The sequence below is a fragment of the Dermacentor variabilis genome, chromosome 1 (assembly GCF_050947875.1).
Source record: "Dermacentor variabilis isolate Ectoservices chromosome 1, ASM5094787v1, whole genome shotgun sequence".
NCBI lineage: Eukaryota > Metazoa > Arthropoda > Arachnida > Ixodida > Ixodidae > Dermacentor > Dermacentor variabilis.
The window spans coordinates 211164623-211183747 of NC_134568.1; the positions used below are offsets into that span (position 1 = coordinate 211164623).

Genomic DNA, 19125 nt, shown 5'->3' on the forward strand with positions numbered 1-19125 from the left:
TGCACTGATTGTATATTTTCCTTTTCAATGATAACGGTAAGCTTCCAGTCAGGAGCTGACAATGTCTGCCCTATGCGATACAACCCAATTTTATTCTTCTATGAGTTTCCTTCTCATGATCAGCGTTCCCTGTGATTAGTTGACCTAGATAAACACACTCCTTCACAAACTCTAGAGATTGACTGCCAATCTGTTCATCATTATCTTTGTCTTCTGGATATTAATTTTCAACCCCACCCTTACACTCACTCTGTTAAGGTCCTGAATCATTTGTTGTAACTCATCTGCAGTGTTGCTGAATAGAACAGTGTCATCGGCAAACCGAAGTTTGCTGCGATCTTCACCGTCGATCCTTGCTCCTAAGCCTTCCCAGTTTAATAGCTTGAATACTTCTTCCAAGCACGCAGTGAATAGCATTGCAGAGATTGCGTCTCCCTGTCTCACCCCTTTCTTTATAGGTACCTTCCTACTTCTTTTGCGTAGAATTAAGGTAGCTGTGGAATCTCTGTAGATATTTTCTAAGGTATTTATGCAAGCCTTCTGCACTCCTTGATTACGTAATGCCTCCATGACTGCTGGTATCTCTACTGAAACAAATGCCTTTCGTAATCTTATGAAAGCCAGATAGAGAGGCCTATTGTATTCTGCAGATTTTTCGAGTGCCTGATTAATGACGTAGATGTGATCCATTGTAGAGTATCCCTTCCTGAAGCCAGCCTGTTCCCTTGGTTGACTAAAGTCCAGCGTTGCCCTTATTCTGTTGGAAATAATTTCATGAATATTCTATGTAATACTGGGAGTAAGCTAATGGACCTATAATTATTCTATTCTTTAACGTCTCCCTTCTTGTGTATTAGTATAAAGTTTGCATTCTTCCAGTTTTCTGGGACCATTGCAGTCGATAGACACATTGTATATAGAGCCGCCGGTTTTCCAACCATTATGTCTCCTTCATCTTTTATTAAATCGACTGTTATTCCATCTTCTTCCGCCACACTTCCTTGTTTCATGTCTTGCAAGGCCCTTCTGACCACATCACTAGTTATAGGAGGAGATTCTGTATCCCGTTCATTACTGTTTCTAATGGAGGTATTTAGACTCCTCTGGGTACTATACAGGTCAGCATAGAATTCTTCCGCTGTGTTTACTAGACCTTCAAGATTGCTGATAATATTACCCTGCTTATCTTTCGCTGCATAAATCTTGGTTTGTCCTGTGCCAAGTTTCCTTATCGCTGATTTTAGGCTGCGTCCATTCTTTACAGCTTCTTCAGTCTTTCTCACGTTATAGTTTCCAATATCACTTATTTTTGCCTTATTGATCAGTTTTGACAGTTCCGTGAATTCTGTCTTATCTCTCGAGTTTGACACTTTCATTCTTTATCATTTCTTTATTAGGTCCTTTATTTGGGAGAACTTGCCTGCTGGTTGCCTTGGTGCCTCGCCTCCCGCTTCAATTGCTGCCTCTGAAGCCAGCCTAGTTAATTACGGTTTCATTCATTCCCTCTATGTCATCTTCATCTCTCTGTTCTAAGGCTTCATAGTATTTGTTTGCAAGTTCCAGCCTGAATTGGTATTGTTTTACCCTTTTGCATCTAGGTTGGCCTATTTCTTCCTGACCAATTTTACTCTCTCTTCAAACTGAGGTGAATCCTAGACCTCACTATCCTATGATCACTCCATTTTACCCTAACACTTCTACATCCTGCATTTTGCTAGGATCGGCAGAAAGTATGAAATCAATTTCATTTCTTGTTTCACCATTAGGGCTTTTCCAGGTCCACTTTCTGTTGCTACGCTTCCTGAAGAAGGTGTTCATTATTCAAAGCTTATTCCTTTCTGCTAATTCTACCATCATCACTCCTCTAGCGTACCTAGAATCAGTGCCGTAGTTGCCAATTGCCTGTTCACCCGCCTGCTTTTTTCCCCACTTTTGCATTGAAGTCGCCCATTATTACTGTATATAGAGTTTGCACTTTTCTCATCGCTGATTCAACATCTTCATAGAACTGATCTACTTCCTCATCGCCGTGGCTGGATGTTGGAGTGTAGGCTTGTACTACCTTGAATCCATACTTCTTATTAAGTTTGGTTACGACTACGGCTGCCCTCTCATTAATGCTGTAGAATTAGTCAATTTTGCCCGCTATGTCCTTATGGATTAGGAATCCCACCTCGTATTGCTTCTTATCTGGGAGACCTCTATAGTGGAGGCCGTGGCCGTTATTCAGCAGTGTATAAGCCTCACCAGTTCTTCTAATCTCACTAAGGCCGATGATATCCCAAACAATGTTTGATAGTTCCTTGAAGAGTTCTGCTAAGCTAGCCTCACTCGAAAGAGTTCGGCTGTTTAAGGTTGACAGGGTCAGTTTCCATTGGCGGTCTCTCCATATCCAGAGATTCTTAGCACCCTCTGCTGCATTACAGGTCTGACCGCCGCCTTGATCGGGTGCTCCGCAGCTGCTGGGGACTGAGGGCCATGGGTTAATTGTAGGAATCATCAGTATTTATTCATCAATATTCAATCAGTCATCACCATCAATCATTATCAATCATCAATACTTATTCCCACTTGCCTGTGGCAAGTGGGAATAAATATTGAGATAAGATTTGGGATGGGCAAATTCGAAGATCTGTATCGCAAATTTTTTAATGATGTGAGAGCATAATTAGTTGCCAAAGATGGAGTAATTGAAGGCCAGGTGAAGAGTAGGGGCTTGTGCAGAAGCTATGAGAAAATTAACATAGGAGTGTGTCTTGAGTCTTCTGCCATCCTCAACTGCGCTTCCCTTCTCTTGGCACCCACTCTGTAACCCTAATGGTCCACTGGTAATCTAACCTACCCATTACATGACCTGCTTAGTTCCATTTCTTTCTCTCAATGTCAATCAAAATATTGGCTATCCCTGTTTGCTCTCTGATCCACACCGCTCTCTTCCCGTCTCTCAACGTTATGCCCAACGTTCTTTGTTCCATTGCTTTGATGAAATTAAGAAATTCGCTGGCGCTAGCTGGAATCAGTTGGTAGCAGGACAGGGGTAATTGGAGATCGCAGGGAGAGGCCTTCATCCTGCAGTGGACATAAAATAGGCTGATGATGATGAGTCTAAGTGTTCCTCAAACACTGGAATGAAGACGAAGCTCATGCAGAAACAGTAATAAGGTTGGAGCAAGGGAAATGTCTTAAAACACCATATCCACCACAGTGGCTTAGCGGCTATGGTGTTGCACTGCGAAGCACAAGGTCAAGGGATCAAATCCCAGCCGTGGCGGCCTCATTTCAATGGTAGCGAAATGAGGCCAGACAAGAAGGATGACAGGTGGGCATAGAAACGGGTAGGGCAGTTGAAAGGTGACCAATTAGTTTGTTAGGGTTGTATGAGAAATATTAGCAAACAGAATGTGATACTCAAATATTATTGCGCAACAACAAAGACTACTGCAAATATACACATACACTCGTGTACTGTGCATTGGGGGCATGTTGAACATGCCCTGGTGGTCAAAATGAATCCAGAGTCCCCAACTACGGCATGTCTCATGATCAAATCATGGTTTTAGCACGTAAAACTGCATAATTCAATTCAGATGTACTTTCTTGAAAACGCTACGCTCGTTACTTTCCTGTCGGGAATGCTATGTCATGCTGATAACGCGCATGGCGTTTGTTACTGGAAAGTAGCGGGTTCACCGCGTTAAGGAAAGGAAATGCAGACAAGAACGATGACGATTATTGTTGTGTGGTGAATATACACCCCAAAGGGTGCAACTGTTCTTAGAGTGTACACTCTTAAGCAAAATTACACCCTTTTGCTACACAATGATCATCTGTCATCAACGGTCATCACCGGTCATCTGTCCTGTCGGCATTTCCTTTCTTTAACGCGGCGAGCCCGGTAAAGGGTGTAAACTCCAAAGTGACTGGGAAGTACCAGGCTCGCAGCGCTAAAGAAAGGAAACGCGGGCAAGACGGATGACGATTATCGTAGTGGGACAAGATAAGCCCCAAAGGGTGTAATTTTTTTTAAAGTGCAGAGTGTGTACACTCTTACACTCGAAAAAAATGTTATATCCCTTGGGCTCTATATCTGCCACACAACAATAATCGTCATCTGCCTTGCTTGCGTTTCCTTGAAAACGCCGCGCCCTCTACTTTCCTGTCGGCAATGCTATGTCATGCTGATAACGCGCATGCCATTCGTTACTGGAAATTACTGGGCTCGCAGCGTTAAAGAAAGGAAACGCATCAAAGCAGATGATAATTATCGTTGTGTGGCAGATCTATATACACCCCAAAGGTGCAAACTTTTTTAGAGTGTATTGTTGTGTGGCAGATATACACCCCAACGGGTGCAAACCTTTAGAGAGAGTGTGTGGCAGATATACACTCCAAAGGGTGTAAAGATTTTAGAGTGCACTCTAAAAACAGTTGCATCCTTTGGGGTGTATATTTGCCACACACCAATAATCGTCATGGGTCTTGTCCGTATTTCCTTTCTTTAAGGCGGCGAGCCTGGTACTTTCGAGTAACGAACGGCATAATCGGCACACAACGATAATCGTCATCTGCCTTGATGCGTTTCCTTTTTTTAACGCTGCGAGCCCGGAACTTTCCAGTAACGAACGGCACGCGCGTTATCAGAAGGGGCACTCCAACACTCTTAAAACGGTTGCACCCTTTGGGGTGTATATTTGTCCCACAACGATAATCGTCATCTGCCTTGCTTGCGTTTCCTTTCTTGAAAGCTCGGCGCTCGCTACTTTCCTGTCGAGAAGCTGCGTCACACTGATAACGCGCATGCCGTTCGAGACTGGGAAGTAAGAAATATTTACACCCTTTGGGGCGTATCTTGTCCCACAACGATAATCGTCATCTGTCTGGCCCGCGTTTCCTTTCTTTAACGCTGCGAGCCCGGTACTTCCCAGTCGCGAACGGCATGCGCGTTATCAGTGTGACGCAGCACTCTCGACAGGAAAGTAGCGAGCGCCGAGTTTCAAGCAAGGAAATACAAGCAAGTCAGATGACGATTATCGTTGTGGGACAAATATACACCCCAAAGGGTGCAACCGTTTTAAGAGTGTATGGTGTTGTTTGGCAGATATACAGCCCAAAAGGTGCAACCGTCTTAAGAGTGCATGTGTAAATGTGCAAAGGAGTAATGAAAATGTATTTCACCCCTTGGTACTTTAAAGAATAATTTTTAAAAACGAATAATAAAGGTAATGTATATTCTTTGTTTAGGAAAGAGCCTAACTGTTGATTCTGTTGCCCTTTATTGCCGAATAGACGGAACTTTTCTTCATGATGGCAACATTGAGCGAACAAAACCCATGCGAAAAGCGGCGAGCGGCGTATCTTGACTGAGGACCCGGAGCGATTAATTTTTGGTGCCACTGAGGAAAAACATTGCGCGTCTTTGGAGAAGAGAGCTGCGCTTCTAGGTTTAAACAGGTGAGAACCGGTACAGGGTATGTGTGATGAGTTCATTGAACGTTGAGTTGTTAGTGCAAACCAGCAAGGCAGAAACACGACACGCTAAGCCTAACCGCGACTATGCGCGCGGGACAAGTCTGTTTTAAAATGTGGTCGAAGACGTTACAGTGAAGAGTTCTAGTTTACGACAGTACATTAGTAAATAACCTGGTAGTCATTGCAAGTGTTGTCAGCGTGGTTGCAACCTTTGCAGTGTTATTGGGTTATGAACTCCAGCGATGTCTTGTGTAGGCAGACGTAGTTACAAATGCGCCTGCTAGTTTTCGTGCTACGTGAACAACCACTTGAGCAAAGTGCGAAGTGTGTAAAACTTTATTCCGCGTATACGCTGCTTGATTGAGTTTGACTTTCGTGTACAGCAGTATGGTAAAAAAGCCGAATGCAGTAAATGCACTGCTGTAGAGGATAGTGAAGCGAAACGAAGGAAAGCTTCTTGGGCCCGGTTTTTATTTATATTTTTTTTTTTTACAGTTTCGATTCTCGGAAAGGGATTGAGAAGGCGCTCTCTTAATCTACTAAATGGTGCCGGAGTGACGGTGTTTTTCTCAAGCAGGGATTGGCTCAAGGTGGTTATGGAAGTGCAACGTTTACCTGCACTCGGGAAAAATTGAGAGCTTCCTATCGGCGCCTATTCAAAACCAATCTCATGTTGGAGGCCTATTAATTATAACACTTTAGGTGGTGAATAATGCATCATAGTTTTCTTCGCCACCAGGTGGTCTCGTGGGAAAATAAAGAAAATGTTTGCAGACATATCAAACCAACGTACTCTGTAAACGTTTATTCATAGCAAATATTGCAGGCGGAGCTGTGCTTTCCCTGAATGTAAAGATTAAAGGTTTTGCCTACTAGATACTGCAAGTACACCTTGATTTGCACTGGCAAGCTCAGGCATGGTGTGACCTGTGTGGCTTTTCTTGGTAGCAGATTTATATATTTGTTAAATGCATAAAAAAGGTTATGTTTTGAAGGTGAGTTATGACTTTGTATACTACATAATGCAGCTTGATATTAATTATGCCACAAGCATTTCGACCGATTTATTTTTGTTACATTGACTCAATCACCAGAACAAGTTCCTCCATTTGCATTGCTTGGTACATATCCTATGCTAGAGCATTATGTTGTAGATGAGTAAGCAACTTTAAAACCTTTGAATATTTAGAATGTGGAAGAGAATCGCCTGCTGACAATTCTGTGATCTGATATTGCAGTGTTACCTTTTCTGACTTGACACTCATGCCAGCACATCATAAAGATGGGAAGCCAGACAGCCCTTTGTTTCTAAATTTTACATGCTCATTTGCTAAATGAGTACTTTTAGCCAATAAGTTTGACGTATTTCACTTAATGCATTGGTCATGTGTATCACATTAACCAGAGAACTGATGTCATGAAAATAGCAATGTAATATGCAGGGCCGGGATAACATAACACTAAATCAATCCGTTTTATTCAAAATCTGCCATTAGCCATCCATGTTAGGTCAAAATGGCTCGTGTTCACCGTATGGGTAGGGCAGCCACTATATGGGCGGTACCCGAGCCATTTTGACCTATCGCAGAGGGCTAATGACGGCTTTGGAATAAAAAGAGATTGGAATAGTTATCCTGTCCCAGATGTGAAAATAAGTAAGGCACGTGTACTGGTTGCAACATTAAATTTATAGTTAACATAGTTAACCATTAGAAAGATTTCGCTTGCACAAGGCAGCCACATTTGTTTTGTAGTGATTTTGTCATGTTAAATTTGAAAACTAGACTCAAGAAATAATTTTTCTCTTAAAAAATGTAGGGAGCATTGATATACCGATTGCTTTTGGCCTCGGGTAACTAAACATTGGTTAGAGCATTGCATGCATAATGCGAAGATGTGGGTTCGTTCCCCACCTGCAGCAAGTTGTTTTCTTCCACTTTCAGTGCCATTAATTTATCATTTCTTTAATTAGTAAGTACAGGTAATTTACCCTATGTTTTCCTTGGTGTCTTGTTTGTTGGCTTCTCATGATATAAACATTCTTCTGTGATAGTTCCACAATCTTTTCGCATAGATCTAGAGAGCAAACAAGAATAAATGAAGCAGCGCGATAAAACACGAAGGGTTTAAACAAGACGGGCATCCTTCCTGTTTACATAACTCCATATTTTTTTGTGCTGCCCAGTGTATACTTAAATAATTAACCAACTAGCCCAAACCAAAGTTTCATAGTGAACAAGAGAAGCCTCAGTCCAGAGCTGAGGCTTCCCCTGTTTACTCATTGATTACTCATTTAGTTTACCCATTGAGTATCCATCTTTTTGTGACCTGTAGTGCTTTGCATTAACTTGCAACTTACCATTTGACCTGTAATGCTGAAGTGCTTTGTATTAAACGGACACTAAAGCAAAACATTACATCAGTTTAGACTGATAAAGAATTCTTTGGAAACTCTGCTGACATTAATTTTGAAATGTTAGGTTGATTATTAAAAGGGAAAATGAAGGTCAGTTTCAGTTCTTGGATTTTGCACCGAGACCCTGATGCCGGTGTGTGTGTGTGTGAGGTCATGGATTTCAAAGTATTTTCATGTATTTGGGCCGTCTTGGCTGAGTAACAGTACCGAAACCTATGTTCAATCTTTGGAACATAGTTTAGTCTAATGTTACAGCTAAAGAATTGACTGGGCCTTAGAAAAAGGCATCAAAATCTGTGGCATCATGGCGAGCTGGTGCAGGAACTACAAGGTGGTGTCGTCACCAGTCTTTCATTTTTGGCCTTTTTCTGTCTTGCCAGGCGGCTTCTTGTGGTAAGAGTGGTGTTTTTGGTATTGTGGAAGAGTAGTCTACAAATACAGACGAAAAATTTTTCTCTTTAGTGTCCCTTAAATAACTGTTTCACTCAGCATTTGATCCTCCTCTTATCCTAAATTTTTACCATGTTTTTCTTTTTTTTACTTGTATTTTTTGTTCATTTGTTCGGTTTGTCTTTTGTGCTGTGCATGTTGATCGTTCCATTTCTCTAGTCTTTTCCATGAGCTAGGCACATGTGACTGCTGTCATTGTAATGCTGTATTACCTTACATACTGTCATGAACAGTACTAACATGCATTTCTTACCTTCTTACCTTTGTGCTGGCAGCACCGGTATTGACCATTTTTATCTCCATCACTTCATGTTTTAGTGCTGCAGTATATTGAAGGAAACAATTTTGCCACTTGTTCTGCCTATGCACTGTTTGAGCAGTTACAATTGTAGAGCAGTATCAAGTACAGGTAGCCTGTTGTTTTGGTATATAGCTGGTGCTGCTGTCAGCAAATGTGGCAAAAAAAAAAGTAGCCTTCGTTCACTGATCTGTGTGCGGTGACATAGTAGCCTCATCCTAATGACAGTATGCTTTTGTACACTGAATCTCTTGAATGCATGATTCTGTGTTTGGTTATATAGTCACAGCTGTCTTCCACACTGGTTGATGATTGCCTCTCACAGATGTCATCAAATGTTCTGTTTTCACCGCCACTGATGTATGCTTTCAATCCATCCTTTCTTGAACCATTTTCATCCATTTGTCTAATTTGTTCTAGGCATATTCGGGCCACTGTAATGTCTTGCTCACAAGGACACTGAGAACATTACACACGGCTTCGATTCTGGTTTGCTCTTTATCTGCATTTTTTTTTGCTTATCGACTTTCTCTCCCTTCAATTCCTTTATTTTATTAGAACATGGATATATTTACACTTTATTTAATACCAATGTCACACGGGTAATAGCTATTGATTCAACAGCCTCAAGGTTCTTGAAACTTTCATAGTTTCAGGGAGGGTGTTGCTATGCAGCAAAGCCTGTGACCATTGTTTCTATTTGTTACGTTATTGGCCTAAGGGTGGCAGCACCATTGCTTCAGTAGTCTGGATTGGATGCTACCATGAATAGAAATCTACACAGTGATGCTTCTCTGTGTGCAATTTGGGCCATTTGATTTGTAATGAAGTACACTGATTGCAAGGAACTGGCAGTAAACTGCCCTTCAGCATCACAGTATTATGTAACAAGTGCAGAATAATTCTACTTGAGAGAAGTGTAGACACGTGTAGGAGCCTTCTATGACATAGTTTATTTAAGATAAAAAACCAGATTAAGCATTGTTGAATATAAGTATTCTGTAGCCTTGTGACTGCAGACAGGTATGGCGATATATTGTAGACATTTGTTGGCTTAGCACATTCTGACATGCCAAATATAAAGGGTACTTTTGGCTCATTGAATAATACTTTCCCCCTGCTGTCTTGTTTGCATTCTAAGCAACATTTGGATTGCTTTTGTTATGCTTGAAATTTGCTTTCATAATTCCAACTGCCTTCACACTTGCTTCCACATTATTTTTTTGTCATTTGCTTCACTTACCATGTGTTTCACACTGCCCCTTGTTCCACCACTGCACTTCTACTTTACATTGCAATCAGCATTCAGCATGTGGGTAAACCTCGCGGTGCATAAAGGTTGCATGAATGGAGGCATTACATGAGTGCATTTCTTTTGGCTAAGTATCGGAGTCTAGAGGGCGCAGTTTCATTGTGACAGATGTGTGTTGATTTTTAAATTTATAATTACATCAGTGGTAATGTTCTCTGTTCCAGGCACACGTAAATGCTTCTCATGTATTGGCTTGTGAAGTGGCATCTGTGAAAGCAAAAATTCTGCTACTGAGCATGAGGTCGTCGGTTTGATTCCTGGCCGCAGTGGCCACATTTTGATGGTGGTGAAATGCAAGAACGCTGTTAGATTTGCCTGCAAGTTTAAGAGCGCCAGGTGGTCAAAATTAATTCAGAGCCCTCCAATGCGCTGTCCCTGATCATCCAGTTTGCACTTTTGGGATGTTAAACCTACAATTTGTGGCGACAGTAATTTTGGTGCATCTCCCTGCAAGGTTTCTCTTCTGAAGAAACAAGTGCTAGAGCTTACCACTAAATATTTGCATGCATATTAAAAACATGCTCTCAGTGCTCATATGCGGGTTGTATACTAAAACTGACGATATGACACTACTAAAACACACAGTATAATCGTCAGTGTCCATACTAAATGCTTTGAAAAATAGTGTGCAGTGCCAATGTACTAGTAATCCATTGGCTACCAAATATGCATGCCATGTGGCCGTCCGTTCCGATTAATTTTATCCCGCATGTGCATTGTGCAAACTGCCTCTGTCGCGCTCAATATACATTGGTCAACAGTATTAAATGCTGAAAAAGATCCAAACAAATAAGTTTTATTTCAATATGAAGCTGCACTTTTCAGTTCAGAACCCTATAACCAGTCGCGATACAAAGCTTGAGAAACACAAGCATGCATAGAGCAGCGCCGCTCATTTCATACATTCACCTGCTGTTGCTTTTTTCTTTCTCCCTTTTTGCAGTGCGCACTTTGCACTGCCATGATGGATCTTGTTTGATAGGATTCTGCAGAATCTCACATGGGAACAGCACCCACTGTGCTGGTTGGAAGTCCATAGTATACCAGAATGCGTGTTACATACAAGCAAGCGTTCTAAATATATAAACTAAAAGAAAGAGACCATTCTGAAATGGACACCAGCTGCCATCAATTAATAACAATTCTAAACTTGCCCAGTGTATACTGGCTGTAACGCCATCAACAAACAGGTTTTTAAACCAAGAATACCTACCACTAACATGGCGTATCACTGGCTTTTGCATATGGCCCTCATAGTGCCCGGCGATTTGCCGGCTTCGACAGCCAATGGGTTAAGGAACTAAACAATGCAGAACTGTGGAAGTTTGTTGCACAGGACTAACTTCTGCAGCGTCAGAATGTGCAAAATACTTGAATGGAACCTTGTGCCAGCAGTGTATGCCATGATGTGGTCCACTTGCTATAGGAAGGTGAAGTGTCATTGTGGTTATAGAATTGTGTTGTGCATTAACATATGTTCAAGGTTTATGGCCAAGAAAGGCTTTGCTGAAAACACGTAAAAGTAATTTTGGCAGTTTGAATAGGCTTTATTGTCCTTTTCAGGCTGACAAGACCTGGTGGCAGCAGCAATGTCATTCTGCTGCGCATTGAGCAATGAGACGCCAGAGCAACCGGTGGTGTCTCCAGCATCTGGAAATGTGTTCGAACGCCGTCTCATTGCGAAGTATGTCCGGGAACATGGCACAGACCCTATCAATGGCCAGCCACTGACAGAAGATATGCTTATTGATCTGAAGGTTGCTCCAATAGCCAAGCCACGGCCACCCTCTGCTACGAGTGTGCCTGCCTTGCTAAAGGCTTTGCAGGATGAGTGGGATGCTGTGATGTTGCACAGTTTTTCCTTGCGGCAGCAATTGCAGACAGCACGCCAGGAGCTTTCACACACACTGTACCAGCATGATGCTGCCTGCCGTGTCATCGCCCGTCTCACTAAGGAAGTGACAGCTGCTCGAGAGGCCTTGGCCACACTCAAACCCCAAGCTGCAGGTGGTGGTGCTGCTGCAGGAGCTGCTGTGGAAGCTGTGGCTATGGAGACGACTGAGGAGGCTGGTGGCATGACTGCCGAGGTGGTGCGCCGTCTGCAAGAGAAGGCTGCTTTGCTCACAGCACAGCGAAAGAAACGTGGCAAGGCCATTCCCGAAGACTTAGCCAAGCCTGAAGAGCTTCGGGCCTACCAAACGTTGGGTTCACACCCAGGCCTGCATAGTGCTGGCCTGCCGGGCATCCTAGCCTTAGACGTGAGCCCAACTGACCGTATCCTCACAGGTGGCAGTGACCGAAATGCAGCTGTCTTCAATAAGGACACTGAACAAGTGGTAGCTGTCCTGAAAGGTCACACAAAGAAGGTAAGCTAGTTTGCACATAGTGTTACTTATTGTTTCTTATCCTTGCAAGCTGCTGCTTTGCCTGGAAGATATTTAGGTGCATTAATTTCATAAGACAATGTGTGCTGCTCCTGATGACTTCTGCATTTCTTGGAAGAAAAGGTTGTTTGATAGTGTGCACCACTGACAGAGATTTAGTATTTGTCCACCAGTAGTGACTGCAGGATCAAAGTGCTGTGAAAAACAACCTAGAACATTCTACAGCTAAACTTTGAGAGGCACAAAATGCAGGAGCAGGGCAAAACTTTTCTAGTGTCTAAGTTGTGTAGTTCTATATTGTTTCATTACGTGCATAGGTAGAGTCTGCACTTTGAAAGGTCTGCTTAGATTTCCTGCTACGAAATTAATCTTTTATAGTCCTGGTGTTCTGTGATGTTCTGTTAATTCTGGCAGTTGTTGAGGTGAGCTGTAAATTCTCACAGATGCACCAACAATATAGAGGTAGCATTCTCGAGCTCGAAGTTATACTGTATTTACTTGCATAATGATCGCACTAGCATAATATTTGCACCCCTGAATTTTGTCGTCAAATTTAATTTTTTTTAATTTCTTGTGTAATGATCGCACCCCAAACTTGCTGTAGCGATATGTCTTGTACCAAGCCTAGCTAATAATGATTGCGCTTACCATCTGTAGAATGCTACGTGAACGACTCTTCCAGACAAACCAAACGGTCTGCACACACCAAACATTCTTCAGCAGATGCCCCATTTCATTCCTTTCATCACTTTCCGCACTTCCATGACAAAAAAAAAGCTACAACAAAACTTACCTTTATTATGTGTAGACTTTATGAGGGTTGTGGTCAACAACAAAAAAGGTGCCTTTCAATTCTTCTCGTGTACACTCGTGGGCTCGCAACAAATCATGAGCGGCAATGATAGTGGCCACGTTTACACTGATACGTTAGAAGTGTACCCTATTTATACGCCAATGCTTGTAACGCAGCTAAGATATTTGCACCCACCCTTAGCGGAGACGTGCCGTATTAGGATAGCAGTGAAGACAAATGCTGCAGTCTCTGCAGCATGCCCGCCATGTGTTTCTATGTCACTGGCAGCTAAGCATGCCCATCTCTGTTTCTGTCCCCTCAAAGTGGTCATGGCTACGTTATAATTATTGTCGCAAACTTGCCGATATTAACAATATTATTCATTACTGATACGGAAGAAACTATTTCAATGCACGTAATGTACTAACGAGAAGAAAAGAAATTGCGTTCGGCTTGCTCTGCCGGCCGCCATTTAGTTTTGGTGTCCCGCACTACATACAGCGGCAGCTGCCTATTTGTTGACCTGTTGTCATCCCGCAGCAAACGTGGGATGAAAAAAAAAGTTTTTTTCTTTCCGCAGGAAATTTCACCCATGTAATTTAACCCTGAATTTACATCAATTTTTTTTTTTTACAAAAAAGCGCAATCATTATGCGAGTAAATATGGTAATCACATTCACGAGACTTTGCGTGACTTGGCTAGAAAAGAAAGGATACCTTCAAGAAAAGATTGTCACTGAGCGTGTTCCTTCCCTTCCACATAATACTCGTCATTGGTAGCCACGGATAGATGTGCGAGGTACTCACCGTTACACATAACCTGAACATGCTTTAATTGCCTTTTTTGCTTCTGTGGTGGAGCGTGCTATAGATTCCTGGTTTGGCTGTCTTGAATGTGCTAGCTGGATGCATCTTCCTTTGAAAGCATTCAATGCTTGTTCTGTAAAGCCTGTGTCTGTTAAAGGGCCCCTGACCAAGGTTGAGCATCGCAAACAAAACAAGCGCACCGCGTATCACATGGTGGCCGTCGTGTTAGCAAAGCATGGAACTGCTGTGTGGCACTAAAGCGGTCAAAATTTCAAACAGAAGGCTGCGCACCCTTCATCTACGAAGCCGCACTTCGAGCAAGATAGTCAAGCTCACATGCACAAACGCCTCTACGCAAGATGCACTGCTTGCCGCATCACCGACCCTGCCATATGACTTTGGTTGGTCATCCAATGTGGAGCATTCAACGTTGGCACTGGAAACGCACCTTGCAGCAAAGCAAAGGAAAATTTAAAAAAAAGAAGCAGTGCCCGTCATTGCAACATGTCGCTATCCCTTGGCTCCGGTATGGGAGAAGGCGGGGAAGCAATGCTGCTTGTGGGACTCTAGTTGAGGCAAAGGTGGAGAGTCTCCGTTGACACTTACGCTCGCCTCCTTGCGGAATGGTACCAGGACAGCTCAATTTCTTTTGTCTCCAATAGTGAATCAATTTGAAAATTTTTTTTTCATAAGAAGCTTCCTAGATGTTGCCACATCGCTTTTTATGTAACCAAAATTTGCAGTGGGGCCTGGTGAGAGGGGCCCTTTTAAGTTATGCCGTTGTAGATGTACCTTCATTATTCTGGTCTAGTCTTATGGTGCCTGTACATATTTTTTGTAGAAAGGTCACTTCTTACCCTCGGAATAGTTAGAGGCTTCTAATCTACTACCAAAGCGAAGCAGTTTAGTGAAAACTGCTTACACTGCTTCAGCTCGCCTAACATTAACCTCTCCTACACTTCTCTCTCCTTGATACCATACCGTGCTAAGTCATACAAACCACTGTCTGCTAGTCCCCACACTTACTGGGCGTTTGAACTGCCTAGCTTCTAGCGATTCCACTAGCAGTTGTCTAGGCCACCACTTGGTAGTGGCTGACATATTAAACAGCAGCTCGAATGTATAGTACAATGCATTCTCTTTTCCAACATAAAAGAAACAGCTTATTAGAAACGGCATGCTTCAGACATCCATGTGATCACCATTAATGCCAAGTCTTTTTATATGGGAAAGCTCAAACTGGTGCACCTATCTACACAGCTTTAGCCAGTCATAAGAGCGAGTCCTGTGCAGAGTGCATAAGCTTTTGTGCCAGTGTTCCCTAGATTACTGGTAAGCATGGTTCCATTCTCATGGGTTGATGCTCTTTAGTCATTTCTGGCACATGTGCCATTAAACACCACAAATCAATCTATTCTCATGGGTGAAAAACAATTGTGTGACGCTTGCAAGTCACTGATATATATTGAATTTGTGCAAGGGCAGCAGAAAAGTCATCAACTGTGCTGACAATTAAAGAAAAGTAGGAAAATGGGATTTGCTGTGTGCTTTTTTGTTTGACACTCCATGTACAGTTATTGCCATAGTACGGGGTGTGCCAGCTACCACATGGCCCTTCCCACTGTGCAGGGTAGCATACCGAAACTATGGTTAACCTTCCTGCCTCTTTCTATACATCCTTTCTCCCGCTCTTTAAAGGGACACTAAATAGAAAAATGATTTCTTCTGTATCGGTAAATTGCCTCTCTACTACGCCAAAAACACCACTCTTGCCACGATAAGATACTTGGTAAGCCAGAAAAAGCGCAAGAACGAAAGATGGGTGGCGACGCCCCCTTGAATTTCCCGCACCTGGTTGCTGTGATGTCATGGATTTTGATGGCATCTCCTAGGGCCTACTTAATTATATAGCGGTACAGATTGACTACATTGTGTTCTAAAGGAACCAAACATTCAACATGGCAAATTTCGGGAACCTTTACTCAGCCAAGGCGGCCCAAACGCGAAAACATACTTTGGAATCCCTGACGTCACACTGACATACCGGCGTTGGCGTTTAGGCACAAATTTCAAATACTGATACTTCGACCTTCATTTTCTTGTCTAATAATCAAACTATTATTTTGAAATGGCTGCCTGCAGTGTTCTCAAACGATGCTTTATTAGTCTAAACTGATTTGTTGTTTCACTTTAGTGTCCCTTTAAAAAAAAAAGAAAAGAAAAAAAAAGAAAACTGAGCGTAGTATGTGGGCAGAAACTATTGCATGTTGTTAGCATCCATTTGAAGATAGGACCAATATGCATTCTCCATGACCAAATATTTATAATTAACCTTTATAACTTGTGTTCACTGTATCATTATTAGACCTTTAGAGTATATTTGGAACTTCAGTTTCAGTTCATGGTGTATTACAGTTTGTGTAGTTTTTTTCTCCGCTGCTTTTGAAATAACAGCCATGAAATTTCAAAATGCTGATGCACCTCTGTTTTTGTGCCACAGTAGTCCTGCTCTAAAACATGCCATGAATGAATCTGAATGCCATGAATGTCATCTGAAGAAGCCTACTTTGAAAACTGAGCACATACAGTACTATCTCCGTTGTGCAGTTGACACTGAGACTACCAGATGCCTCATATTGACCGAAAACAGAAGTGCTCGTTACACATTCTGTACCGCAGGAGTCTTAAACACAGATGGCACAAAGTGCTGGACACACGTGCACACACAAAAAGTTTGCAGCTGTTATTTTGGGAAGGGAATAGGCATCACTAATTTATTTTGGTTGCATGCTAGTGCCACTTTTGCGCCTCTCGTTTGCCATTACATTTGCTGTGCTATCTGTGCTCCAGGACTTGTCAGGTGACAAGCTTGCCATGTGATGGCTGAAGCATGGCTAAATGCTTTTGGGGTTAAAGAGGCTCTGTAATAATTTTTCTGCATACCTTAGAAACACATTATAATAAGTGCAATACGTTTCAATAAGTATACTGCCAAATAAATTTTTGCAAAGATCAATAACAGTGGACAAAAAGAGCACAAGAGTAGTTTATGTTCCCCATTCCCCCTTAACAGTGTGTTTTGACTTAGCTGGTGTGGCACCTGTAGTAATGCTCTGCCTATTTCTCCTTTCTTTTCCCTTACATGATTACATCACATATGGTAACCCTTCATGAGTGGTGTTTTACAAAGACACCTGAGAGTTGTAGTGGAGTGGTGGGAGGACAAGTGGGATGCATTAACTGTCACTTTCTTATTTGCTAGAAGATTAGAGGGATGTGCTTAAGTAATTCATGGTCATGAACAATTGTCCAGTGGCTGGCATCTATGGGCTGTCTCTCTGCCTATGACATTGACAGTGGCAAAAGAGAACAGGCTTTTAATACTACAGGAGGGAGGGCAATCTATTATAAGAGATTGTGGGTTCCCTGTTGCAAGCAGTGGAATAGTATTCAGCTCACACTTTCATGGTAGCAGATCTCATGTTTTTTTTTCCATGTACAAAATGAGTTTTCATGGCCCTCTGAGAAAATTTGATGCCTTATAATAAGGCCCCTCTTGTCAAGGTTATTGGCCAGTGCAAATGAATTTTCCAAGTTATTGAGAGTTAGTAATAAGCCTATGATCTACTTACTTACTAGTCCATCTTTAATGTCAATGTTTCACCTTGTCAAAAAATGAGTAAGCTGTGGTACAAAACTAATCTGCATTCAAATATTTATTCATATTTGAAAATGTTTGCCTAAATTATTTTTATCATTTGCATGTGCCAGAGAGGCATGCATGCTTTGTACAAGAGTGCAGTGATAACTGCTGGGCTATGATTCCAAGTATAACTTGTAACATAATTTGAGGTTTTGGATACACATATGTGCATTAGGCCCAAAACAATGTTATATGTTTAGTGGAATGCACTATTGAGAGGCATTATGTATCATGCATGCAAGCTCTTCTTTCTTCATTTATTTTGTGCAGGTGACATCAGTGGTATTCCACCCAGATGAAGACACAGCAGTGACAGCATCACCAGACACCACAGTTCGTGTCTGGCACATCCCATCTGCACAGACAACTCAGATTATTCGTGCTCACGAGGGACCAGTAACTGGACTTAGCTTGCATGCAACCGGTGACTACCTGCTGTCAACGTCAACTGACCAGCATTGGGCTTTCTCTGACCTTCACACTGGCCGTGTGCTGGCTCGTGTGCTTGACAATTGTGGCCTGACAGCAGCCGAGTTCCATCCTGATGGTTTAATTTTAGGCACAGGCACATCAGATGCCTTAGTCAAGATTTGGGATTTGAAAGAGCGCACTAATGTCGCAAACTTCCCAGGTCACTCAGGCTCCATCACAGCACTGGCATTTTCAGAAAACGGATATTACCTGGCCACAGCAGCAGGGGATGCTGCTGTAAAGCTGTGGGATTTGCGTAAGCTGAAGAACTTTAGAACTATTGTCCTGGAAGACGGCTATGAAGTGCGGGATTTGTACTTCGACCAGAGTGGTACCTACCTGGCAGTGGCAGGAACAGATGTCCGTCTCTACCTTTGCAAGCAGTGGGACACACTGAAGGTATTTTCAGACCACACAGCTTTGGCAACAGGTGTGCGATTCACTCACCGTGCCCGCAACGTGGCCTCGGTCTCCATGGATCGTACCCTCAAGATTTACGGGTTATCATAAGAAGCACAGGGCTGACACCCTGCCAGTCATTTTTTCCCAGACAAGAAGCATTTGCCATTCAAGTCCAGAAGACTTCATCCCTTTACATTTTATTCTAATAAAGTTACTTCTAAAAGCATCAGGCCTTTGTAACTGTTAGTGATAGTTAGCCCATCTCATTTGCAGTTGCAGTTTTGAAAAAGGATGCACCCAGTAAAGTCTTTTATCTGCGTTGTTGGTTGCCCTTGCAACAGAATTTCGAGCTATGCTGGCATGGCTTTTGTGTAATAATTTGTTACTTTTAAAAAGCGGCGGAAAAATTCTATACTGACCTGTAGAGTACCCAGAGGACTCGGGAGTACTCTATTCGAAACAGTGAACAGTTTACAGAAACTCCTATAACTAGAGATGAGGTCAGAACAGCCTTGCAAGGCATGAAACGGGGGAAAGCGGCAGGAGAGGATGGAATAAGTCGATTTAATCAAAGATGGAGGAGACATAATACTAGGAAAACTGGCGACTCTCTATACGAA

The 19125-nt window shown here is 42.4% G+C and overlaps 1 protein-coding gene across 2 annotated transcripts; it reads left to right on the forward strand.

The window, feature by feature from the left end:
• Nucleotides 1-5301: 5301 nt before the first annotated feature.
• Prp19 (pre-mRNA processing factor 19) lies at nt 5302-18731 on the forward strand. Of its 2 annotated transcripts, XM_075703984.1 has the most exons (4): nt 5304-5451; nt 5965-6059; nt 11509-12311; nt 17903-18731. In XM_075703984.1, exons 3-4 carry the CDS (start codon nt 11535-11537, stop codon nt 18611-18613), a joined length of 1488 nt encoding a protein of 495 aa, XP_075560099.1. In that variant the 5' UTR covers nt 5304-5451; nt 5965-6059; nt 11509-11534; the 3' UTR covers nt 18614-18731. The 2 variants fall into 2 exon arrangements, with proteins under 2 accessions (XP_075560098.1, XP_075560099.1); XM_075703983.1 differs by lacking the exon at nt 5965-6059 and having other exon boundaries at nt 5302-5451.
• The last annotated feature ends 394 nt before the right edge of the window (nt 18732-19125 follow it).